At 51.1% G+C, this 25,566-nt stretch overlaps 1 protein-coding gene across 4 annotated transcripts in view; it reads right to left on the bottom strand.

The window, feature by feature from the left end:
- Nucleotides 1-14,694, bottom strand: part of CD34 (CD34 molecule) — a 212,868-nt gene extending 198,174 nt beyond the window's left edge. For 2 of the 4 annotated variants that reach the window (XM_065740412.1, XM_065740411.1), the window contains exons 1-8: nucleotides 14,358-14,692; nucleotides 11,137-11,268; nucleotides 10,279-10,649; nucleotides 9,788-9,865; nucleotides 7,923-8,070; nucleotides 7,667-7,707; nucleotides 7,006-7,170; nucleotides 4,900-5,904 (exon numbers count right to left, since the gene is read on the bottom strand). In XM_065740412.1, coding sequence (XP_065596484.1) covers nucleotides 5,761-5,904; nucleotides 7,006-7,170; nucleotides 7,667-7,707; nucleotides 7,923-8,070; nucleotides 9,788-9,865; nucleotides 10,279-10,649; nucleotides 11,137-11,268; nucleotides 14,358-14,436 — 1,158 coding nt within the window. In that variant the 5' untranslated portion in view covers nucleotides 14,437-14,692 and the 3' untranslated portion in view covers nucleotides 4,900-5,760. Of the gene's footprint in view, nucleotides 1-4,899; nucleotides 5,905-6,935; nucleotides 7,171-7,666; nucleotides 7,708-7,922; nucleotides 8,071-9,787; nucleotides 9,866-10,278; nucleotides 10,650-11,136; nucleotides 11,269-14,357 lie in introns of those variants that run through there. The other 2 variants (XM_065740413.1, XM_065740414.1) reach the window with 2 other exon arrangements.
- Nucleotides 14,695-25,566: the final 10,872 nt, after the last annotated feature.

Raw genomic sequence — 25,566 nt, 5'->3', positions numbered from 1 at the left:
TGCCGGTCCGGGGCTGAGCTGCGGCTCTCCGCGTGTTTCTCCAGGCTACAGCTGCCGTAGGGGGAAGGCAAGTTTACTGAGTGAGGTTTGTCTGTGCCACCTCGCTATTAAAAAGCCCTACAGACAGAAATGGCACGGTCTGAGAGCGGGGAAAACAAAAGCAGTGCTCCGTGGGGGGGCAACTGACCGAATGGGACAGAATAATAATAATAATAGGAAGAAGAAGGAAAAGGGAAAGAAAAAGAAAAAGAAGAAGGAAAAGAAAAAGTAAAAGAAAAAGAAAAGGAGAAAAAGAAAAAGAAGGAAAAGAAAAGGAAAAAGAAAAAGAAAAAGAAGAAGGAAAGAAAGAAAAAGAAAAGAAAAGGAAAGAAAAAGAAGAAGGAAAGAAAAGGAAAAAGAAAAAGAAAAGAAAAACAACGACAAATTGAACATAATATTTTAATAATTATTACATATTTATTATTATTATATACTTAATAATATACTTAATAAAAATTTAAACATAATAAGAATAATAACAAATTGAACATAACATTTTAATTAACAGTCATTACATATTTTAACATTATTATTATATACTTAATAATAATTAAAATATAAGAATGATAACAAATTGAACATAACATTTTAATTAATAATTATTACGCATGTTATCATTATTATGTACTTAATATACTTAATCAAAATATAATATATAAATATAAATATATTATGTAAAACATATAAAAATAATATGTAAAACGTAATATTTTAATTAGTAATTATTAGTAATTATTCTTCTTTTTCTTTTCTTTTCTTGTCTTCTTCTTCTTCTTCTTCTTCTTCTTCTTCTTCTTCTTATTATTATTATTATTATTATTATTATTATTATTATTATTATTATTAATTATGTTCCATTCGGGCAGATGTCCCCTCAAGGACCACTGTTTCCATAATAATAATAATAGTTACATAATAGTTATATTACAATAATATACAATAATATACAATTATATACAATAATAGTTATAATAGTAATAATAAGAAGAACAATAATAATAATAACAACATCAACTGCTGCTTCTCGCTGCCCAGCCCCAGGTGCTGCAGCATCCGTGCCCCCACCTGCACCGGCACCCTGCGGGGCCCGGGGGGGTGTGCAGGACCGGAGCATGGGATGCTCAGGGGTTGTGCCGTGGTTGTTCCCCCCGAGCGGAGGAAGCGGCGGCCGCTGCCTGCCCCCCCTCCCCCCACTCCCCCCCAGCTCCCGGGCAAGGTCACCCCGCTCTGCCTACACGTCCCAGGAGGCCGTGCCCTCCCCCCCACCCCTCCCACAGCTCATGGGGGGGTCGGGAGGGGGGCGGCGGACGGGCGAAAGAAGAGCTCCGGATCCCTCGCCGTGTCCCGCGCAGCCTTTTCCTTCTCCTTGCTCGCAGGACGTGGACCCAAGAAATCTTTCTCCATCCTGACCAGAACAGACGAACCCATTTGGGGATCTTGTGCAATTAAAACAAAACAACACGAAACGAAACCAAAAAATAAAGCATCGGGAGGAGGGATCCGGTCGATGCTCCAGCGCTGCCACCGCCGCTCTTTGCAGCTCTGCGTGTGTCACTGCGTGGCCCCGCAGCCCGTTCCCCCTCCCCCCCTTAGGAAACAGAAGGGTCATCATTCCCCGTGTAATGGATGGGAAACTTGGCACGGCGCGGATGAAGTGATTTGCTGACAGCGCGGAAGAAAACGTCTCTGCGTCACGTCCCCCCGTGGTTCCGAGCACGCCGCGTGCTCCTGTGCGGGGCTGAACGCAAAGCATGCAGCCAGCGTTAGCGGCACCCGTGCGTTCTGCTGCGGTGGTTTAATCCGTACCGCATCCTCAGCACAGAGAGCAGAGGTGGGCAGTGCTGCCCCGAGCGGCTGTGACACGATGGGGGGGACACACCGAGGGATGCTCAGCTGCGTGGGGGGCAGTGCACACTCGGCTGCGGCTTGCTTTGTGCTGCAGAGCCACAGTGCGGGCGTGCAGTGCTGAGCCCGGCCCCGCATCGCGGCCGTGCAGCGTTCCGGGCTCCCCTGCCCTCGTTTGAATCGGCCCGGCCTCGTAATCTGCCGCTAAGTGGGACTGCCGATGAGCGCCGAGATAAATTTAGAAAGAAATCTTTGTATGGGTCAGAGGAAAAACACCGCGGCCTCCGGCATCCCAGCGCAGCTCCCGCTGCAGCCTGCGGGCGGAGGGCGGCACGGACTGGGGCTGGGGGACGTGGTCAGCCGAGGGTCCCACCCTACAAACCCGTTCAGTTCTGATAAATCCTGGGTTGCTTGCCCAGGTCTCGTTTATCTGCACCCAGGAGGGCGTTGCTCCTCCTCCAGGACCACCGGCCGCGCCGCAGCAGCGTTGTTCCCTTCGCAGTTGCTTCTGCCGAGCTGTTAAATTGTTTTTAAACAAGGAGGAAATAATGGTATTAGTGGTGGAAAATCCCCCGTGAAATCACACATCCCTCCCTCCGTCCCGGGCGCCATTCAGAGCGGGTTTTATTATGGTACCAACACGAGAAAAGGAAAAGAATTTTCTGAATGATTTTCCTTTAATAAGCTATTAGGACCTTGTACCGCTAATTAAACTATTAATTAGATGTCTTATCGTTCCCAAACACGTTAGCACGTTGCCAAAGCAGCAGAGAGCCTCTGGGGGCAGGCGGTGGATAAGAAAAGGAGGAAGATGTGAACGTGAAGATTAAAGAAAAAAAAATAAAACCCAACCAAATCACGAGTCCAAGAAACAGAAATAGCAAATGAAGAACTCGGGGTGGGAAACACATCATTTAACGCAAAGAAAGACCCAAGACAGAAATAGACACGCCAGGGCCAGGCCCTCGGGACGTGGGTCTTCAGCACGACGATGGCTCACGGTGACCCGGGTGCAGCCCCACTGTTCTAGCAGGGCTCCTCCAGCAGATAGCAGCATTGCTGTACGTATGTATGTATATGCCCCAGACCGTTGCTGTTGCAGTTTCTAAGTTGTGCAGCTGTCCTCCAAACGGCACTGCAGTGCATCCCGGTCCCGTCCCCCCCCCACCCCCCAACTCGTTTCTGTGTCTTTGCTTTTGGTGGCTGTCACGGTGCAATGGGGCAGAGTTAGGGTTGGGGTTAAGGGACTTCGTACCACGCTCTGTGGGTGCCCTGGGAGGGCACGGGGAGCAGCAGGAGCAGAGCTGGGGCTGCGGGTGGGACTCGTGCCACGTGCTGGAGGTCACTGCACCAAATCAGTGGAAAAAAGGAATGAGGAAGCAGAAAGCAGAACTGCTTTCCTCCGATGTGGGATGGGCTGTTCTGCTGTGCAGGGCTCACCTGGCAAGGTCGTGCTGGTTTTGCTATGCACGCCACGGAAGATCCACTGAGAGAAGTAGTTAATAAGACTTAATTAAAACTTGCTTGCTCTGATGAATTTGGTTGGCTTCGGCAATGCACTGAGCGAGCCTTAAGCTCGCAGGAGCACTGTGTGGCAGCTCAGACACAGAAGTATCCCTCATTGCTCAACTCTCTGCTCTCAGCCTGGGGAAGGGTCCGTGTCTCCGTTCTGCTCTGGGCTGGTGCTCGGCCGGGGCACTCCATGGCTGCATCACCACCGGGCGAGCAGGAGAAACGCTGCAGCCCCATCAAGGGCCACGAGGAAGGGATGCGAAGGGGCTGATAAGGAAGGAACAACAACAGCCCCTTGGGCTTGGCCAGGCCGAGCCTCCCGCAGCCCCTTCCGCAGCGCTCGTCCTCCGGCCCCGCTCGGCTCCGTGCCCACCAGGATGTTCCTGAGAAGCTTTTTGTTCTGCCCCAGCGCCTGACCGTGGCTTTGTTGTTTGGCTGTAGGACGTACCCTGAGCTGTGAAAAATGCACCTGAGGTTTGATTAGATCTCTCGTTTCTGATGGTGCTGATTAGATAAGCAGCTGCCAAAAGGAAATAGAAAACACACGAGGAAGGGCCTTCCCCCTTCACCCCCTCCACCGCGCTCCATTCTGTGCTGTTGGAATTGCCTCCAGGAGAGTGCTGGCCCAGCTCATGGGTTTTTGAGGGCACCTCCTGCACAGTGCCTACAAGCGTTCAATGTCGGTATGTGGAAGGAGCTGCAGTGAGCAGGGATCTAAGTGAGCCCACCTGAGCCCACGATTTCCACTGGGAGACCCCAGCTCAGCCTCCCCAGCCTGCTGGAGCTGTGGTCTGGGAGAGGAGAGGCAGAAGCAGTGAACCCACACCCGGAGCAGCGCTGCTCAGATGCTCCAGAGCCCAGAAAAATGTATGCACCAAAAAAACTCAGCAGCCAAAATGACCTCTGCTTCTATAGGAGTGTGCAGGGAGGAGGGAGATCTTCCTCCTCCACCCCGAGACTCCACGCTATCCATACCCATGGATGTGGGAATACGGATATGGGAATGGATACCCGTGGGTGCCCACCCATCTCCATGCCCTGCAGCCCTGCCCCGTTGCATGGCACAGTGCAGCTCAAACACCGTGCTGTGGGCGCACAGAGGAAGCCTCCTCCTGCTCACACACACACACACACACACACACACACGCACACAGCTGTCAGCACAGCCCCCAGCCGTCAGCCTGCAGCCTCGTTTATTTCTCCAGGAATCAGCAGCGCATTGTAAACATCAGAAAATCAAACAAACACCGTTTAATAACTCGATGCACGTCACTTGTCCAGCAGACGTGTCCGACAGCTTTGAGTCATCACGTCCTGCTGCAAAACAAGGGCTCTGTGAGGCGTGGTCCCGAGCCCCGCGTCCCAGCGGGATGAACACGTGGCGGCTCCAAGGACACAGCCGAGGAGCTCATTTATAAGGCTTCATTTTGTTGTTGTTGTTTTGGTCCTTTTTCACCGAGGTGATTAACACTGAGGGCTGGGAGGAGTGGTTCGCAGCCAAACAGCACTCGGTTTGCTCCCGCTGTTGGCATTTCAGCATTGGCTTTTTGCTACTGTAAAGTGAAAATATTTTGGGGAATGCAAAGGCAGAAACGTCCATCACAGAGTCCGGCAGATGTCCAACCAGGAGCCCTTCGGTGTCTTCTGTTCCCAAAGCCCTACAGAGGCCGAAGCCCCACTTTGTGGGGTGGGATGATGGGACCACGTGGTGATGGATCGCTGCTGCGGTGTTAATGCCACCTCCAAGCTGGGAGATGGGCCAGACATCACCCCAGAGCATCCACCTGCACCCCAGGGGGGTCAGCAGAGCTCGAGGCCTGGCTGTATTTCAGCCTTCAATGCCACGTGGGAAGCGTTACACGGAGCTTCAGTACATTCTATGGAAAGAAGGAATGCCAGAGGCGGCACAAAGAGTGCAGCAGGGATTGAACACCCCGTACTCTTAAAGGAGGAAGACATCCTGTGCTTAAAGACGAGATTAAAAAAAACCAACAAACATAATTCCCTGAAACCTGAGAGGTTCGTGTCACTGGAATCCCAATTTAACTACTCAAATCACGGTGCCACCAAATCCTGGGGCTGCTGGTGCCCAGATCACCGCTGCAACCCAGATCACTGCTTCAGCCTCCCTCTGCTCAGGGCTGAAGCACAGCTGCATTTCTCACCGTGTGCTTTTAACAACAAAAGCAGAGGATGGCAGTGAAGAAGTTTCCCGTGCAGTCAGTGGGAGAAGGAAGGAGAGCAGAGAAACAACCCCAGGCAGCGCTGGAGCGCAGCGTGCTTTGGGGGTGATGGCGAAGTTCTTCATGGAAACGAGAGAAAGAATATAAAAAATCAGGAAAAAGGTCCTTGTGCTCCGTGGGGTCACATGGGGGTGTCAGCGAGGCTCTGCGTGGCACCGCGGCCGTTGCGGGATGCGCCGTTCTCCTGCGCCCCGTTGGCACTTGGCTTCTCCTGCGGTGCAGGGCTGCCCTGGCTGCCGGTCTCCAGGTCATAATGGTCTTCATCCTGCAGGCAGGGAGAGGAGAGGGATAGGGAGAGGGAGAGGGAGGTGTTAGGGAGGGGAGGGCCAGCAGTGGGTGACTTTGCCACCAAGCAGTGGTTGGATGGCATCCTGTGGGCACATAGAACCACAGGGAGCCCTGCTGGCAGCCAGGAGCTGTGCTTTGTCCTGTCAGACCCAAAAAGAGAAGCTGTCAGGATGGATAACCATGCTTTGGGCCCATCTTGGGTTTGCAGAGCTGCCCCAGCACTGTGTGTCTCTGCTTTCCCCCTTGGCCAAGAAGAACCATCATGGAAAGAAAGCTATGGGCATTTCCTACTTTTCTTCCCCTACCCCTTGCAGCAACACACCAGCAGCTCGGGACTGCACTCCAGCGTGGAGATGCATATGGGCCTGCCCATGCACAGCTGTGCTCTGCAGCTTTACTGACACTGCTGCAAGGAGCTGCCATTGACTCCTCCTCTATGGACTCACTCCATAGGGATGCAGTAGGTCCCATAGGGATACAACAGTATCCATAGGGATGCAATAGGTCCCTTGAGGTCCAGCAGGAGCTGGTGGCCCTGAGCTGTGGGCAGAAATTGCACCCAGCAGCAGAGGAGAACAGGGCGTGGGCATCAGCACTGTGCATCCCATGTTCACCCCCTGACCTTCATTTGTTCCTCACCCCGTGTCTGTGGCAGTGAGGTCTGTGCTGGCCATGGCCAAGTGGGGTGACACCGCTCAGCATCTACACCAGCAGCTCCCCCCACTGCCACCATCCAGAGCTGCCCCCAGCAGTGCTGGGCTCCAGCTGCCTCTTGCACAGCTGCACATCTGGAGCAAGGCTCTCCTGGCAATGAAGCCCTCCAACGGCTGCGGCACCGCTGTGCACGTGCCCATGAGCAGTGATGGGTGAAACGCTGGGCCTTGAAACTCACAGCAAAGAGGCACTGAGCGCTCAGCCTGCCCGGAGCGGGGAATGTGGACATAGGAGCATTTCTTCTTTCTTTCTTGACACCATTTATTAAGCCAGGGGAGGAAGAGCCTTTCTTACAGCATCGGGAAATGGGCAGCGGGGCGCCGGCTCCTGGCTACCGGGCGCTCTGCCACCTGTACGCACTGACCAGCCTCTGTCCTGCAGGGCTCCAGCTCCGCCGCCTCATCAGGAAGTACCCAGCCATGCCCAGAGCTGCCAGCAGGAGCCCGGAGGTGACCAAAGCCGTCAAGGTCTTGCGAGAAAAGTCCTGGTGGCTCCGCACGCTGCCCCGTTCGAGGGACTTGATTCCGAACTGAAACAACAAGCACGCAACGCCGAAGGGAGCTGAGAGCTTTGCGAAAAGGGAACGTGTGCATCTGCTCTGCAGCTCTCAAACCAAGCTGCTCTTCACCTCCGTGGTGGCTGCACACCAACAGGGCTGGGCTGTGCTGCCCGGGATCGGCTTTGCTGGGAGGCATTGCAGTGCTGAGAGTGGGAATTAATTAACATCAGCGCAATGCTTTGAAGATGCAGAGTGCCAATTACATCCTAAGAGTTATCGTGGGGATCCGGCCCTTTTTTAAGAGAATACCACCCAGTGTTACCATGAGTATTACAAGCGCTTCTACCTTCAGTGCTTGCACTGGAGATCCCGGAGCACTGTTGCATGCCAAATATGCAGTATCCAATAGATGGGGACTTCGGGCTCACCACTGCCTGGCACAGCCGTGGATTTGGGGCACTGAGACCATCCTGACACTGAGCTGTCTAAACCCCATTCCCAGCACCCGACCACTCTGGGCATTTACCTTTTCCCAGTGAGACTCCTGGAGCACATCCGTAGCAGGATCTGCAATTATTAAAGCAGAAGTGAATTACAACAGTGCAGTTCACATCAACATGAGGAGCCCAGGAGCCACGAGCCCCTTCACCTCTCCGGCTCAAGCAAAACCCCAGAAGAAAAAGCTCCTCCCGGGCTGCAAGTGAGAATTGATGCCCTACAGAGATCTCCCCAGCCCCTCTCTGGAGCCATGGCATGGTGACAGCAGGGGCTCAGCTCCTGACCTGTGTTCCCATCCAGGACGAGCAGCAGACACTCCTGGTCCACCTCGGACATGGTGAGTTTGATCTGGCAGGGTGGGGGCACGCGGTGCGCGTCCTCTTCGCATATCACACTCCACAGCTCAGAGCCCTTCGTATCCAAAAAGTGTTTCTGCAGGAGCCACGAAACCAAGAATAAATGAAATTAAGATACTCGTAGCAACTCTTGCAAGTGACATTTAAACAAAGCTAAATTTAGGATCCCAATGGCACGGCAAGGCCCTCCAATTTCTGAACGGAGCAAGCAGCCTGAAGAGCCCCATTGTTTCAGGATCCCAGGCAGGAGCCGGGAGAGAGGGGAAATAACAAAGAAGCATTCTGCCTTCCTGTTTAGGAAATATCTTCAGTGTTTTTGCTAGGTTGCTGATCAAAGGCCAAGCAACAAAACTCGTGTTTCACACATCTTAGGGCTGAACCGGTGCTTGGGTGGAAGAGGAAGAGGAGAAACAGAGCTGCAGCCTTTCCATCCCATGGGCAGGTCCCTGTATGGGACAGGACTGTCCTTCTCCTTGCAGCTATTTTCAGATGCAGTCTGCCAGCAGAGCCACTGACCCCATGCTCATCCCATCCCATTGGGCCACAATCACAGCCCCTCTGTCCCTTACGCAGCTCCACGCCGCCTTCCTCCCCCCGGAGTCCCACCCCAACAGGCACACTGAGCTAACAAAAATGCAGAGATCCATCCACGGGAGAATAACAAACAAATCAGATTCAGCTGTCTCTATAGAGCTTGGCATGGGGACAAGGAAGGCCAAGATGGAACAAGAGCCCCAAGCGTGTATTTTCCTTTCTCCGCTGTGGAAAGAACTCATCCACGTATCAGAATTTCCCTTTGCAATTAGCAGTGCTGGATGCCAGCTCATTGCTCACTTGCTTTGGGAAGTCAGCAGGAAGGACACGAGGCCATTCGCTCTGATCTGCCCCTTTTTGGAGGCCCTTATCAGTTCCCAGCTGCAGCACCCAAGCAGTTTGGAGCAGGGCATGCACTTTGCTACGGCCCTATAAGGATATCTTGCACGCTATGCATGCACCCATCCATGCTCATGCAACCCATGCAAGTGCCAGGAGGGCTGGTGCCACTAGATGGCAGCTGAGCCTGGGAGCTTCCCTACCCACCCCAGCAAACCACTGCCCCCATGAACACCTGCAACCCCAAAATGCCATTTAACGGGCATTTGATTTTGCTGACCAGCAAAATAAGACTCATCATTGTCATCTGTACCATGGGCTTTGCCTACTTGCTGTCCCACGATGTCCTGCCCCCATCGGGCTCTGCTGCAGCTCCTGCACGGAGGGCCCACTCGCTCCCACCCAAAGCAGCAGCACAGCCGACCCTCCCTTGCTCCTATAAATGGTTTGGGTGCAAAAAGCTGAGGGCTGTTACAGAGTGTCTGGGATTCCTCTGGGATGCAGCACGGACAGGGACGCAGCTCTGCCCCCAGGCTCCTTCCCCAGGCTGCTGGCAAGACAAGAAAGGGCGACGGTGTCCGTGTTCCCAGCAGAGGAGGGGAAGGAGAACAACAAAGGCAGTTTCCTGTTAAATGTGGTGGGAGAGACTTCAGAAGTCAAACTGACCCCAGAGCTTCATGATGAAAAAGAAGGATTTATGCAACCTGGAGGCTGGATTCTGTCGGGATCCCTTTGGGATCCCCCAGGGACTGCTGCAGCCATCCCTCCCCATTTGTTTGGCACAGACCTCGTGCTTTCTCCCGGGAACAGTCCACCCCAAACTAACCCCCTGTACTGTGACCTCAGCTCCTCCAGAATACAAGTGCTGCCCACCCAGCCCCCGTGTGCCTCCCCCTTGCAAACGTGGGGCTGCCACTCACGCAGGTGTGGGACTCGTTGAGCCGCAGGCAGAGGGCTCCGCTGTCTCTCACTTCTTTGATGTTGTGGCACGAGATGGGCTGGAAGTCAGAAAGCAGAGCTTGCATTAGCGAACCATTGGAGCAGTGTGTGTTGTCCAAAATGTGCAGCTGGATGATTCTGAAAGCGGAGGACCCCTTCAGAGTACCTGCGTCGTGCCCTCTGCTCAGCAGCTCTCAGCACAGAGCTGGAGGATCCTGGGTTGCCCTATGTAGCCTGGGAGCAGTTTGCAGGGCCCTGCAGCACCTCTGCTTTGCTCACTGGTCCTGAGGTGCGTGCACTGCATCACCAGCTTTGTTCATCCCTCCCTTCCCATAAAGGCCACAGTGCAGACAGTGCTGGGAGCAAGACACCCTCTGTAATTGCTCACAGCCCTGATGTGAAGCCGCCCACTCTCCCCTTTGTATGGGATCACCGAGGCAGACCATGTGCAGCCCCATCCCCCTCCTCTCACCTTGTGCACACTGCCAGATGTGTGCAGCTGTGTGGTGGCCTCCGTCAGCACGGGGGTGGCTGTGGAGCTGAGCAGTGTGGTTGCAGATGGGTGTGCAGCTGCCGTCGTTCTGGGGTGCAGTGCTGGGCTCAGTGTGATGGGTGCCCCCCTGCTTGTGTTCTCTGGCTGCGAGTGAGTGCCCAGCAGTGGTGTGGGGGTCTGGCTGGTCTGGGTGCTGCGCTGGGTGCTGTGCTGGGTGCTGTGCTGGGTGCTCAGCTGGACGCTGGACTGGGTGCTCAGCTGGATGCTCGGCTGGACGCTGGACTGGGGGCTGTGCCCACTGCTGAGTCCGGGGGAGCTGGGGCTGGCTGCTGCGGGTTGAGGGGTGGCTGCTGGTTGGGAGAAAAGCATGGAGAAGCTTAAGTCCTCTGCAATCAGTGCGTGGCATTGCGCTGACTGAAGTACAATATTGATTTGTCATAGCCAGCAGCACCAGAACACGGTGCTGGCTGTATAAGAAATGCATTAGGCTTGCTTAGGTCGCCTAATTGTTACATGAGCTCCGTAATCTGTGCACAGTGGGCTCAGTGCCATGGCCGACCTCCCCCCTTGACCTGGAGCCATCAGAGAGCTGGGATAACGAGGACATCGTCCCATCCCCTCTTGGCTGTTTGATGGAGAGAATGGGGCTGAGCCACCAGGCCTGCAGGCAGCCAGCACTGGGCTGCCCGGCTCTGACGGATGCACAGGGATAAAGCAATGGGTTTTCTCAGTGGGTTCTTATTTTCTGAGAGCACAGCCCATGCTCTGACTGTGGGGTTTCTCAGGGCACCCCGTACCCATGCACTGAATCAATCTGATTACCAACACAGTGATTACCGGGGTTGTCTGGTGTGGTCGCAGCGCTGCCCATGGTGCTGGCGGGTGCCATGCTACCAGCGTCACTCCGTGCTGTTGTCGAGGCCAAGGACACAGTTGCTGAGCTGTCTGTGGGGCTGTCAGCAGCGGTACCTGGGGGAGAAGGAGCATTAGGGGCTGCAGCTGGGTCCCCACCCACCCCTGCCCCATAGCTGCACAGGGTGGGGTGCTTGGCTTCAGTCAAAACTTTGCTTTCTTCTTGCCCCAAGTTGGCCTTGAGCTCACATGGGGGGAGTCTAGAGAGCAAAGAGCTGGCTGAGCATCAAAGGCTCTGTGAGCACCGAGGCTCCGGGAGCACTGAGGATGGGCCCTCATCCTGCACACCCTGAGCTCCATCAGAGCACTGCACAAAGCTGGATTGTGGAGCAGCTTGAGTTGATAATCCTCGGAGGGAAGACTCAGGCTTTGGAAGAGATCGCTGTGTGCCTCGGGAAAAAAAAAGTTGGATCTGCAGCCGCAGGCAGCGTGTCAAAGTAAACAGAAACATTCCCATTGGCTGGGGCTCAGGCTCTGACTCATGAGCAAAAACATCTTTGGAGGTAAAGCAGAATGTTTGGGGAGTCGCTCGTTGCTCTAACTTAAAGTTTATATATTGCTTCCTGGTGTGTTCCAGAGATGACACTTCCAGCTTTCCCTTCTGCCGTGAACTTCATGAGTCAGTGAAAACGCATTTCTTCCCATCTCTTAACCTTTTACATTCCTATTTCCACTTTTACAAGCTGCTCCAGTGTCTCCTGCGGGGCTGTTGCTGTTTAAGACTCTTATCCAGACACTAAAGACAAACTAATATAAAATATGCTGTTTCGTTTGTATTTCTGCCCAGCACGGCTCCAAGGAGCGTTACCTCACCCTTCCCAGCAGCACTTCCACGGGGAGCAGAGCTGACATGGGCTGAGCAATGCCAGCAGTGGGGCTGGGTGCATGCACTGCACCCTTAGAGTGCCTTGGGGTGCTGTGCATTTCAGCTCTATGCATATCAGGGTCACCCTGGCAGGACTTTTCCTAATTCAAGCTGTCAGCTCCACGGCTGGAGGAGGCCTGGAGGACCTGAGTGGTTGATTGAAGGCCGTGCTGCTGCTCAGTGGTCCCTGTGGGGCTGCTTGGGAGCTGTGTTCCCTCTGCAGCTGCTGGGGGCAGGTGCAGGTGGTCGGGGCCAGAGCTGGGCTCTGCTCTTAGGGAAGGTCTCCCCCCTCCCCGTCGGTTGCAGCCAATCCCATCCCCGAGTTTTTCTGAAGAATGTGAACAAATCAAAACCAGGAGGCACGAGCGTGTGCCCAGAATCGCAAGTAGCGCAAAGTTAAATCCACGCACTGCGTTTGCACGGCCATCGGATGGAAACTTCACATCACTGGAACTGGGGGTGACGACCTCCCAAAGCACCACAGCCACCCCAGCACCCGCGAACTGCTCCAGAGGTCTGCACAGCACCAGAGGTATTTCTATTCAAAGCCTTTTCAGGTCACAAAGTGAAGCCCAGGAAGATGTGTCACACAGCGTCGCTGTCTCCTCCCTCCATCGCGGTGCGTGCAGCCGCTTCTGCAGAAACCACAGTGAAGTTTTCTGAAGCCCTGGGACCCGTGGGACAAAGAACCATCCAAATGTGAGCTGGAGGACCCGCACTGAAGCGGCCGTTTATTGCACACATGTTTTCCACCAGCTTTGCTATCCCAGCGCTCATCCCCCGGTGCGAAACTGCAGAAAGCAAAACTCCTCAAAGCCAAAAACTCAGGAAACACACACACACACACACAAAAAAAAAAAAACCACACAAAAAAAACCAAACCCATGCCTTGCTTTCCACTCAAAGACACGATCCACAGTGCTTTCTGCCCCGCACCTGCAGCCCTGCAAGGCAGAAGGTGCAGCCCAGGGGGATTCCCTAGACTTTAATTACACCTCGCGTGCGCTTTGGGACCCACAGCACCGGGACCACGGCACGGAGCTCCGTCCTGCATTACTCACACATTCCCCGCCGCACTGCTCCCAGCCATGTGGCAGGAACTCGTGCGGGTGGAGCCCTCTTCCCTCTGGAAATATCTGATAAAATCCCTGCCTTCCCCCCTCCCTCCTTGCACAGCCCCAGGCAGGATATGGGTGTGGGGCTGGTCGTGGCCGTGGGCTCAGGGCACCACGGGGCTGCACGTGGACATTGGAAACCCCCCTCTGCGTTGCTGATTTGTGGAGCTTTTCTGGATCGTGCAGGAAAACAGTTAATAAAGAAAGAATGCTTCCCAACAACACCAGATTTAAGGGGGAAAAAAAAATCAAGCTTGGCAGAAAAGACTAAACATGACACGGGCCAGAAGTGCTTGCATTGGGAGCATCCAAAGCGCAGCTCCTGTGTCTCACACAGGTGTGGAGCTGAGCATGGCCAGAAACCCAGAGCTCCCCCCACCTGTGAGGCTCCGTTGTGTGCCATGAACACATCCCACAGGGCAGCACAGCACCCAGGGTGAGCGATCCAAGGAGCGCCGTGGAGCAGAAGAGCAAAACACAGCAAATTCCATCAGCAGAGGCAGTCCCTCACATTGGCAGCAGTCAGGAGAAATTGCATCTGACGACACCCGCGGGTCCCTGGCTGCTGTCCCAGCACTCTGCGCCCGCACGGAGCACTGCTTCACTTTTTTATTGCTTTATGGTTGTCAGGCTTGGGACAAAAATGATAATATTTCCATATAGAATAACCCTTTATTCATTTTTTATTTTTATTTTCACATGATGAAGAGCTGGAATAGGAGAGTTTAATACTTTGGAAGACTCATCTGATTTTCAGAAAATGTTCAGTTCCCACCACGAAACAGATATACAGAGCAAGGGTGACCTGAGCTGCGGGTGCACCCTGCAGCTTTGCATGCTGCATCCTCACTCCCTGTGTTATCTGCAGTACACCTCCTCTTAGAGAGCTCTCATCTCGATTGCTGTCCTTCCCAGCCCAGCAGCATTGTCTGCAGCACCTCGCGTGTCGGACAGGGTGCTTAGCGCAGCACTGCTCTGCAAAACATCGGTGCAGTGCTCTTTATGTGAAATTGCAATCTGCTCCGGCCCCACTACGTACCCAACAAAACACATTCCCCCTATTTTGCTCTTTCCAAAGACACAAAGCAGTTGTCCCATGCACTATTCCCACGCTGTTCCGTTTCCCAGCAGCTGCATCCCTGATCTTTTCTGCAGCCCACACTCACCAGACAACCTCACGATGCAGAATACGATCCAGAAAAGCTGCCTCCACTTCATTATGTGCACGCTTCCCCAGCACAGCATTCCTGCTCGGGGCTCCCCGTAACGCTGGGTGCTGCTGGGACCGCTCGTGGGTTCAGCTCTGCAGCGCTGCTGAGCTCATGTGCTTGGTTGGAGTTCAAGTCCCTGAGCTCACTCGGTGCTGGGGTGGGTTTCAATTCAGGAGTTGTGCATTGGTTCAAGACGGTGAGGTGGAGTTTGCCTGATTCGATCCCACGGTTTTATAGAGTTCATGGCAACCTCGCTATCACTTAGGTAATTTTCTCCTCCCTGCTTTCCTGCCAGCACTTCCAAACAAACAGACAGACAGAACAACTCCCCCCAGCAAAGGAGCCCACAGCCCTCATTGCTTTAACCCTTTCCTGAGAGCCACTGCCCCACACAGAGGGGCTCCAGCCCAGCAGAGCTGCCCCAAATCCACCCCCAGTGGGTATGGGGAACCCCTGGCAAAGGGGAACGCTGAAAAATGGCTCCTGAAACTGAGATTTTCTTAGAAAATTTAGCAAGGAACTCAAGGATGTGAAATCATCACTGACCTGTAGAGAGGTAATTCCATTATCTTCACTAAATTGAGTCCAGTCAAACCGAGAGCTGAATGAGATTTAGGGGAGCTCTAGGAGAGCGCAGCATTCATAGTTAAAGCCTTCGGCATAAAGTCTGGAGTGGAAAAGGGACTTGAGATGAAGAAATACCTCCATGGAGTTCATTTCCATTAATGACACCTTATAGAAGAGTCATCGATAGCAGTGTGGGAACACCGACCCCACTCTTATTCCCAGGTTGAAGGTGACCACGTGGAACTGGCATGGGCATGCTCATTAGAGAAACTAAACCTCTGTTAAGTCAGAGTTCTTCCTTTCCTGGTCTGGCTGAATGATACCATCACTGGAGGAGTCAGTGCTATCAAGAAACAAAAATGAGGTGGCCACGAAAACCACAGACAACGAAGCACTCGCTCAATGTATTGACTTCTGTGGATGTCCCATTGCACCTCTACAGTCACATGGCTCCAGTCCACAAAGAAAAGACAAAAAAAGAATCAGTTGTATTATGTCCAAAGAGATCCCCAAACGGCATTTCCATGGTACGCGTTTGGTGGTATGACAAAATTCCAGCAGCTTTTGTTTTTTTTTGATTTAGGACAGGAAAAAGTCTCTTGGAAGGAAACATCTGTAGCTTAAAAATGTGCTCCGGCCTCTATATAAAGATTTCTATCATGCTTTAAGACTTTTTATTTGTATTGAATGGTAGAATTATGTGACTCTGTTAAAGAACAGAACATCCTGGTAAATTGTGGGCTGTAGCAGAGGGTAAAACCCGAGGGTGGGCATAGCATGGCTCTGCCCCAGCATTTACTCTTTTTTTCCCCTAAAAAAACCCACATAAATGCTTTGGTAAATGCAAGACTGGGTGCAAACACAGGTCTGCGTGCATATCAGCTTAGAAAACACACTCAAAAGATGAAATAAGTAGATGGAGGCAAGGGTCCAATTTAAACAACTGGGAAATGTTTTCATTGTTTTAATCTTACTGAAGTGAGAATTTGGTTTGCCTAGCACAATTGAAAACAAAAACTGAAATTCTCAACTTTCAGCTCCTGGGAAGACCAAAGACCACTGGTGAGAAGCAAAGTGCCACAGCACCACCCACAAAGCACTGGGAAGACCTCCTGAGCTTTCTCTGTCGGTCGAGGGCTTGGGACCACTCCCACACAGTGGTTTATCTCAGCAATAATATAAAAGTGAACCATAGGGAAAGAACAAATCCCAACAACTTTCCATCCTGCGGAGGGAAGGAGCTGAACAGAGATGAATGCAATTCCACAATGACATCAGCCAAGGTGCAGATGCCTCCAACACCTTCTATCCCACCCCGTGGCCCTACAGACCCCGGCCCCACAGAGTTCAGTCCCACAGCCCCGGTCCTGCCTGCCCCTTCCTGCCCTATGCAGCTCTCCCATCCGCTGGCCCCATTTCCTGCCATTCTCCTCCAGCACTGCCCTGGCTGCTGCATGGAAGGGACCAGAAGCATCATCTGGGTCTGGCTGCCGGTCGTGTCTCACTTTTCACAAACAAACTAAAAATAGAGGGCTGGGCTAAGAATAGGCAGCCACCGGGCTCTCCAGACACCAGGATGGGACCCAACGCCTTTGACTTCCAGAGGAAGCTGGGCTGCATTTAAATGAAATTCCCTGTGACAAAGATGTGGGTTTGCATTAATTCCCAATGCCACCGATTGCACCGAGTGCATCAGACCATGCCTTGCGACTCATGGTAGGATGGTGACTCTCCCAAGCGTGGCACAACAGGGAGACCAAAGGCATCCTCAAAATGAGAAAAATAAAAAACTTCTGAAAATCTGATGATGCAAACCAACACTGCAAAATGATTCCCTCTTTTCAGCACTGTAACTGGATTTTATAGTTAAAAATGATCTCCAAGTAGCTGCCATCAGCTGTCCAAGGTTAACAATGGCTGAGACAATCTGACCCAAACACTTAAGGGGTCAAGTGCCCAAATTTCAGACAGCACGGTGATGAAGGCTTGTTCACATAGGCTGGGAATCCAGCCAAGTATTTAGGGGTGATTTAATTTAATTGTGAATGATGCAATAGGCATATGGCTAGGAAGTTATATGCCAGGAAACATGTTTTCTATAAGTATTTCAGCAGGCAGATGGCACACAATAGTTCTGGTGTAGTCATTTCCCCACCTCCTAAAAGCTGCTATTTTGAACAGAAGAAATAATTAAGTTCCCCACGATGCTCCCAAGACACCAGTGCTACTGACCCAGAGGACGTGCAGCATTAGAGGACTATTTCTGCACAAATTCCCATCAAAGAAACCAAACTTTGCCCTCACCTATCCATTCCCATGTCAGAGCTTCAAAGGACTTTGATAACGTTCAGCAGAGAGAAACCATCGGGGCTTCGTGGCATTGCCACAATGCCAGGGGAGCAGAGCACCCATCAGTGCTCGGAGCAATGTCACCACCAAAGCCCCAGCGTTTCCCCTCTGAGGTTCTGTATAGTTAACAGACCAAACAGTTCAAAGTAGGACTGTAGTCAGGACGTATAACCGCAAAGATTACCACGGCAGATAGGAATAAGCAAAAATAAATGAAATGTTCACCCACGACCCAGGCTCACAGTGGAAAAACTCCAAAAGGAGCAACCTCCAGAAAGAGATCCTTTCCCAGTGGTGGTCAGCCCTTAAATGAAGTCTAGGAGAGGTGGAGCCTGGCTCCAGCCCTTCTGGTCACACAGGTGCATTGCCTCCACCTGTGCTCCCATGGCTGACTCAGTGCTCGCCTCAGGTGATCCATCAGTGGTTCAGGCCGTGATTCAGTAGTTCCCATGCAGATTCAAACAGCAGCACCCTGAGAACTGCCCTTGAGATACCACTGCCTGAATTCCTAGAGCAGAGCTTCTCCAAAACATCCAAAGTCTCCTCCCAAATCTCGTTTAAATTTAGTTCTAGGAATTAAAAACCAAATACATACACATATATACATGCATATGTATATATTTATATGAATTCAGGCAAATTCCTGCCTGCAACTGCACTTAATGAGTTCCTCGTTATTTATTGAACCCTTGCACAGCTACTGCTTATTCATTTACCCTCATCAGAGCCATTCCTTGGAGAGAAACAGCCGAAACAAACCAACAATATCCGTTTCCTGATGTGTAGATCGTATATTTTCTCTTCTTTCTTTATTTATTTATGTGTAAAGCTTTGGAAAATCTTAAGAAATAAAATCCATTATTGTGGGAACCATAGCACAGCGCTAAGAAAAGTGATGTATTAAAACAAATCACTTCGTATGATTACTACACTGAAATCAATATCTTCAAATAATAAGTGGATAGGAAGCATGCACACGGCTGCGTTTGAACAAACCATATGGTGGATATATTGTTTAACAGTTTTATGCCTTAAACTTTTACTTCAAGACTGTTGGTTTGGATCTAATCAAGGCTGTGCTCATTTACTGCCTTCTGTCTGCTCAGCACTTTGCAGGATATTACCAAGTCCTTAATCTCATCTTAAGGGGCAGGCTGTGATGTAAATCACACCACTTAAGCGTTTCCCACGTTACTGTTCCCTAGATGCGTATTTTCCACAGCGATACCAGAGGTTGAACAAGTCAGAGAGAACTGCCTTGCAAAACAAGGGAGAATCTGCCAAGCCAGGAGCCAAGAAAAAGCTGTGGCTCCCCTGGCTGCAAGAGCAAGGGCCCCTGGGTGGCTTCTGCCTCTGCTTTCGCGTCCTCGAGATCTCATTTTTATATTGCAGGAAAAGGTAGCGTCATTTGGACACACAGTGAGAAGCAAGGAGCTACAGCAAGCGAGTAGGGGAGGACAGTGATGAAACAGTCACATCCCTGTCACTGTCCATCACTCCCTTGGGACTGCAGCACGGTCTCACTAACCTGGCTGGTCCCACCGACCACTCTTCATTGCTGTGCCATCCGAACTGCTTCGCTGTAATAAACAGCAGTGCCACGAAACGCCGGTAGAAATCATTAAAGCATAAGTCTGGTAATTTAGTGCAAAGATTAGCTTCTCCACCCAGATCTACAGCTTGCTGATTGCAATTTATTTCTCCCATTTATGGATGTCATATAACTGCGTGTGCTGGATCTGTTTCCTGGCCCTCCCATCCATCACGAGTTGCTCCAGCAGTGCGGACAGACAGAGGGATGGAGGTGGGGGCTGAAGCTCGGCCCAAAGCATGAGGCAGTGGCCTTACAGGGAAAAGCCTTCCAAATCTGCATCCCTGCTGGGTCAGGGGGGATCTCTCCAGTGGGAGCACAGGGTAAAAGCCGTGCTGGTATTTCTGGGAGAAGAAACCCAAACGGTGATTATGAAATAAAGGGTTGACTTTTACTCTGAGTAAATATCAGTTAGTGCCAGGTGGTAGCGAAGCATCAGATGAGACACAGAACTCATCAGTGGCAGTGAAGAAAGGCGTCTTTAAGAGCACCAGGGGAAAAGGACTGGAAAGGGCTCTCGTCTCCACCCTGGCAATTGCTGATAATAAAGTGCTGCTGTTTTCTACCTGGCAATGAGGTCCCAGAGGTATGAGCCTCTCTGTTTTTCAAAGGAGGGTTTGTTCAAACAAGCAGACAGGAGCATCCCCGCTCATTACCCATCCTGCTGCTGCTGACCCAGCGCACTGGAAGTGGTTACAGCCCTCATTCAAGTTATCCTTTTGTTTTGATTTTTAAAGTCATCTCTGTGGTCTTGGAGGGATAAATAAAATGAAACAGAAATGTAAGAGCCACTTCTTTGGTTGTCTCCTGAAGAGAAGGCTGCAACAGCAAAACTACCTCGACTTCTCTGTGAGGTGATCTGAAAAAACGACAGGGCTCTGCTCATAGCACAGAGCTAAATTCATACACCACTTGCTTATTGATGTGTTTGTACAATAGGAGTGGCTGGGAAGGCTGCAGACTCCCAGGTACCTTCTGATGGCACATAATAAGCACAGACAACACAGACCTACAGTGAATAATAGAACAAAAAGCTTCCAGAAGCACTGAGAATCAAAGTGCATATGCAATCAGTGCACTCTGAAATCAGGGGGGGAGGGGAACAAGGGGCATCCACAAGCCCTGGGAGGAGGAGACGAGTGTTAGTAGGCAGCTGCAGGAAAATCTACGCACCCCAAAATATCAGAGATGTAAAATCATGAATGCTGATCCACATCACGAGCTACAGAGTGTCTCATGGAGTGCTTGTGAATAGGCCCAATTATGAAAGAGGCACAGTAGAGACACCCAAGTGGTGGGGATGATCTCAAACCTGTGTTTGCATGGCTCAGTGCTTTTCTTCTTAGCCCCACCAAATCCATTCTTACTGTGTTGGTGTCACTGCTGTTGAGGGCCCTGACACCATCAGCTGTTTTGTGAGGATAAGTCATCTCCAGACTGGGGATATTTCTGTAGTGTGCCTTTAGGACATCTTCACTGCAAGGAACTCAAGCACTCGTGATGAACAGAGAGCACCTTGGTTTCATACAGATAGAATCTAGGGCTCTGCTTGCAAGAACAAGGGGAGGCCAAGGGATGCTGTGAATGGAGCCAAGGGAGATGCCACAACCCAAAATATCAGCAGCAGCTCAGTGCACACGTGGATGTGCAGGAGCAAACTTTGGCTTTGCAAGCAGCCCAGGAGCATGCAGCATCTCATGTAACAAGGCCTGTGTTCTGCTGTGACATCCCACGCAGGAGCAAGGCAAAGGGCACAGCTGTCAAAGCTGCTCAGTGTGGCTTTGGCCAGGGCAGTCCGAGGAGAGGGGCGATTTGCTCTGATGAGGAATACCAGAAATCTGCTTGTTTTTCTCCACCACAAACTTCTCCCCTGGCCCCTGGGATGTGGCCCCTCGCACAGTGCTTGCAGTCTTTGGCAGTGTGGAGATGAGAGGCGACGCCGCATCATTAGCTAAAGCACCGCAGCGACACGGGGCACACGATCGATGCACGGGGCTGAGGCTCCATTACTTATGAGAAATGCTTCAGAGAGCACTTTGGAAACGCAAGCCCTCTCCTGAGACCTCTCTGAGATGGCTTCAGATTAATTGTTCCAGGTTTGTTGGTTTGTTTTTACAGAGGAAAGAAGATTTGTTTGCTTTTCCCCTCCTCCCCTGGAGTTCCACCATCATCTTTTCTCATTAGGATGGTGGCAGGAGGTCAATAGAGTGCCCTGTCTGGGCGAGATTCCTCCATCATTTGATGGGGAAACTTTCAGACGTGATGCTCTCCAAGCCATGCATCTGATGGCATTTTATTACTGTGCATAGGAACAAAGAAGAGCAGAACCCTCTGCACCCCATAGGGGTCAGCCACGCGCACACGGCAGCTCTCCACCCTCCCTCTCCCCATTCTCATCGCCATTCTCTCTGCTTTTTGGTTTCCTTAATTATTTGGGAATCTAGAGAATCATCTGTTGTCAAATCCCACAGAACAAATTGAACGTCAGGTTTTCAAACTCCTCTAACAAAGCAGATGGTATCGTGAGCCCACGAATCTCCTCCCAACTTCAGTGCACCTAAACACTGACAGATTATCCATTAATGGGCAGATTAATCCTCAACAGCAAAAACAGAGGGAAGGAAAATGCATGCTTTTGTCTCCATAGCAGGGAAAATGAGCACGCTAATATGTGTGGCCCATGGGAGAGGTGAAGGTATGTCTGCTCTGAGCGTACAGAGCAAGAAGCAGAGCTTGGAAGCGCCGTGAAGATGTGCACAGCCCAAAAGAAATACAAATAAAAACAAGAAATCATTCAGTCTTGGGTGGCCATGGACCAATGGGGAATCATAGCAAATTGCATCCCATGCTTTGAACTAGGCTGAGCATCTGTAGTTTCTCAGCTATATACCTGGTGTAGAGCCTCCACTCTTTTTGAGGAGCTGTTAGGGAGCCAAGCTGGGGCTGTTGAAGAGCAGAGCCCACAGGTGCAGGCAGCTAAGAAAGCTCTCAGTCCCTTCTTCCAAACAGATCATAGAATGATAGAATGCCTTGGGCTGGAAGGGACCCCAGGGATCATCAAGTTTTAACCCCTCTGCCACAGGCAGGGCCAACAACCTCCAGATCTGGTTACTGTCAACGATCCTGATAATCTCTTTCCCTCCCCACCCAGGACTGATCAGAAGCCCTTCTGCCCAATGAGCACTCGCTCAGGCTTTGGCTCTCTCCTCTTTGTACATCTCAATGGCATCAAGTGCTCCTTCACCGGCCACTGTGTGGCCAAGCAATGGATTTTCAGTTCATGTCAAAAGTGCAGCATCCCCTCCTCAGTGCTGTCCCCTCCTCTTCTCACTGCTGATTTGCTTGGCAGGTGTGAAATATTAATTGCCTCACATGGGAGCTTGGCTCGCTGTCTGTCGCATTTGACTGAAATATCATTCTCTGCTGCAAATATAATTACTGGGGGTCTGGATTTTAAAAATAGCCTCTTGCCTGTCTGTTAATTAGGAGCCACGCTTTGCTACACAACGAGATATTTTGGTTAATTATAAAAGAGAAAAGGACAAATTTGTCATGTCTTTTGTTTTCCTTGTGCTGTGGCTGTGGTGACAGCGCGGTGACGGACGGCTCTGCCAGCTGCTGCTGGGGGGGACAGGCCCTGGGGGGGCTGCTTCCTGCAGGGGGGTGCAGACAAAGGAAGGGAAATTTCAACCAGATCCTGGCTCTGCACTCCAACCTCCCCCAGCAACTGTTTGAAGACCCCTTGGTTCAAAGCAAGGAGGTATGGGTGAGAAATCTGCTGCTGGAGGCACTGAAACTCTGCTGCCCTTGTCCTGCTGGGGCTGCCTTCCCCACTGCTTCCAAGGTCAGAGTACCTCTCTTTTATCTTGCTAAGGGTTCACACCAACGGTCGTACACAATTCTGTTTTGTCTCTTAAAAATAAATAAGGAAAAAGCCATTTCCAAAGCACCAGCGTGGAGAAGAGCAAAGACAAATTTGGGAATGGCAGATACAAGTGCCAGCCAATCTCCCCTTGGCCTCAAATGCTCATTAATAATATGTTAATCAACCTCCAGAAGAACACAGACCAACAGGGAAGGACTTCAGTGCTCCATCACTTGAGGATGCACTGCACTGGACCACCACTGCCATCCCCATGGCCAACAGAGTGAAGAGCATGGGATAAACCAGAGGACCAGCCACATGCTTTGCATCAGTGCCAATACTTTGCATTACGATGCACTGATAGAATGTTTTATAATTATTTATGCAATTATCCAGCATTTCAAAGGACCCGTGATAACAGCTTAAACTGATGCATTAAACAGGCATGATAATTATTCCAGCAATATTGAATGTTGTACTGTCAAATATTAATGTCATACGTATTAAGAAAGCTCTCAGAAATAGCAGAGGAATGACACAAAAATCCCATATCCTCCTCCTGAAAACAAAGAGAACTTTGTCTATGGAAAGTAAAACATGTGCAGAGCATATATGGAGCTCTCATACATCACGACTGTTACGAACAGAAGTGAGAGAGGAAAACATGGCATTTCTTCAGCCTGGAGCGATTGTGCTCCCAGGAATAGAAAAAGTTGCCCTTAAAACATCACCTTGAAGGGGATCCTGGGCCACAAAGCCCACCCAAAGCCACCTCTGTGTCATCCTCCCGGTCTCGGCCTGCCTCAGTAGCAGCTCCTGGGGGAAACAAGCAAGATAATGATAGTGTCAGTAGAAAGAAAATTCAGAGAGGCTCCAGTCAGCATCATAAAACCCCACTGAATGGGCTGCAGCAACTGTGCACCTGCCTTCTCCTTCTGCCAACGCCTCAGCAACACTTAGAAGAGCAGCACCAACTTTGTACCCGTGTGATGAAGATTAAAGAAATGAAGCCCAGTAGAAATCCTTGTGAATTATTGAAGCTGCAGCTCATTATAATCTTAGAAGTGAGCCTTTCTTTCCAGCAAGTGGCATGGGAGCAGAAGTACAGCAGGATAATGATGCTCAGGCAGAACAATTATCGCATTGTGATTGAAGAATGCAAAGTTTGGCACTCTGATCACTACCCTGAATTTTTGTGTGCCTGCTTCAGACCCAATGCACCTCCTGTGCAGCAGTCTCTGATGTTCCATGGCTGTGCATGGCACACTGCAGTGAGGACAGCCCAGGACAGCAGAGGCAGCAGGAATGGAGCTGCAGCCCTGAGCGAGGAGTGGGTTAACTCCTGCCAGCATTTCCCTCTCCTTTGGGGATGTTTGCATGACACTTTGCCCACAAAGCATGTCAGTTTGAAGCACAGTGTAAGAGTGACATAACTTTTATCAAGGGGAAATTTAAGGCTTAACTGCCTTTAAAACGCTGGCGTCACTCACTGCGTGTGCCAGCTCCTTTAGAATATTACACTCATTATATGTAATTCTCTTTCCTCTTGGAGAAATATTAGCATGTACTTTTCTCCCCGTCAATCACTTTCCTGACCTTTGCATCATCAGCCCTCTTTAAGGCGGCCGCATCTCCACTGATGTCAGAGCCTCTGCTAATGACATGCCATGAAGCCAGCCCTGAAATAGGATTCCCAAACACACAGCACGATCCCTCTGGGGAATTCAAAGCTCAGCACTACAGCTCATGGCCATCACCAGGAGCAGAGCACGGAGCTGTGTCCCAGCCCTCAGTTCGGAATCAAAATTTATCTCCCTCTTCATGGAAATGTATTCAAATACATCATTGAAATTCAAGATTGGACCATTCACAATCCATTGTCTTTACGTGTAGATTAAGTTTTGGTTTTGTGTCATAGGATCATAGTATCGCTCAGGTTGGAAAAGGTCCTCAAGACCATCGAGTCCAACCTCAGCCTCTCCGCACTACCCTAACAACCCACTGCTAACCCATGTCCCTGAGCACCACATCCAAAGGGGTTTTAAACACATTCAGGGATGGTGACTGAATCCACTCCCTGGGGAGCCCACTGTGGTGCTTAACATCCCTTTCTGTACAGAAGTTTGTCCTGATCTCCAACCTGAATCTCCCCTGGAGCAACCTGAGGCCGTGTCCCCTCGTCCTGTCACTGCCACTGGTGAGCAGAGCCCAGCCCCGCTTTCACTGCAGTCACCTTTCAGGTGTTGAAGGGAGCAGTGAGCTCTCCCCTCACCTCCTCTTCCCCAGACCAAACAGCCCCAGCTCTTCAGTCTCTCCTCGTAGGGCACACTCTCCAAGCCCTTCCCATCCTTGTTGCCCTCCTCTGGACCTGCTCCAGCACCTCCGTGTCCTTTCTGCATGGAGGTGCCCCAAACTGAACACAGTACCCGAGGTGGGGCCTCACCAGTGCCGAGCACAGGGGGAGGATGACATCCCAGTGCTGCTCACCACCCATTGCAGAGCCAGGATGCCACTGGCCTTACAGAATTATAGAATCACAAGGTTGGAAAGGATCTACAAAATCATCTGGTCCAACCATCCACCCATACCACAGACTAGTAAACCTAGTGGCCTTCTTGGCTACCTGGGCACACTGCTGGCTCATATTTACTGGACTTTATCAGTACACCAAGGTCCTTTTCTGCCAGGCAACTTTCCAGCCACTCCTCCTGCTCGCCCTGCTGCACGGCTAAGGATCAGAGCATCTCCACCTCCATCACTGTTTCAAAAGGAGAAAAAAAAAATAAAAATAA

The sequence above is a fragment of the Cyrtonyx montezumae genome, unplaced genomic scaffold (genome assembly GCF_038088225.1).
Source record: "Cyrtonyx montezumae isolate F1298 unplaced genomic scaffold, pur_monq_1.0 scaffold_26, whole genome shotgun sequence".
Lineage (NCBI taxonomy): Eukaryota > Metazoa > Chordata > Aves > Galliformes > Odontophoridae > Cyrtonyx > Cyrtonyx montezumae.
The sequence above is the reverse complement of the archived record's forward strand: the minus strand, read 5'-3'. Positions and strand labels throughout refer to the sequence as shown.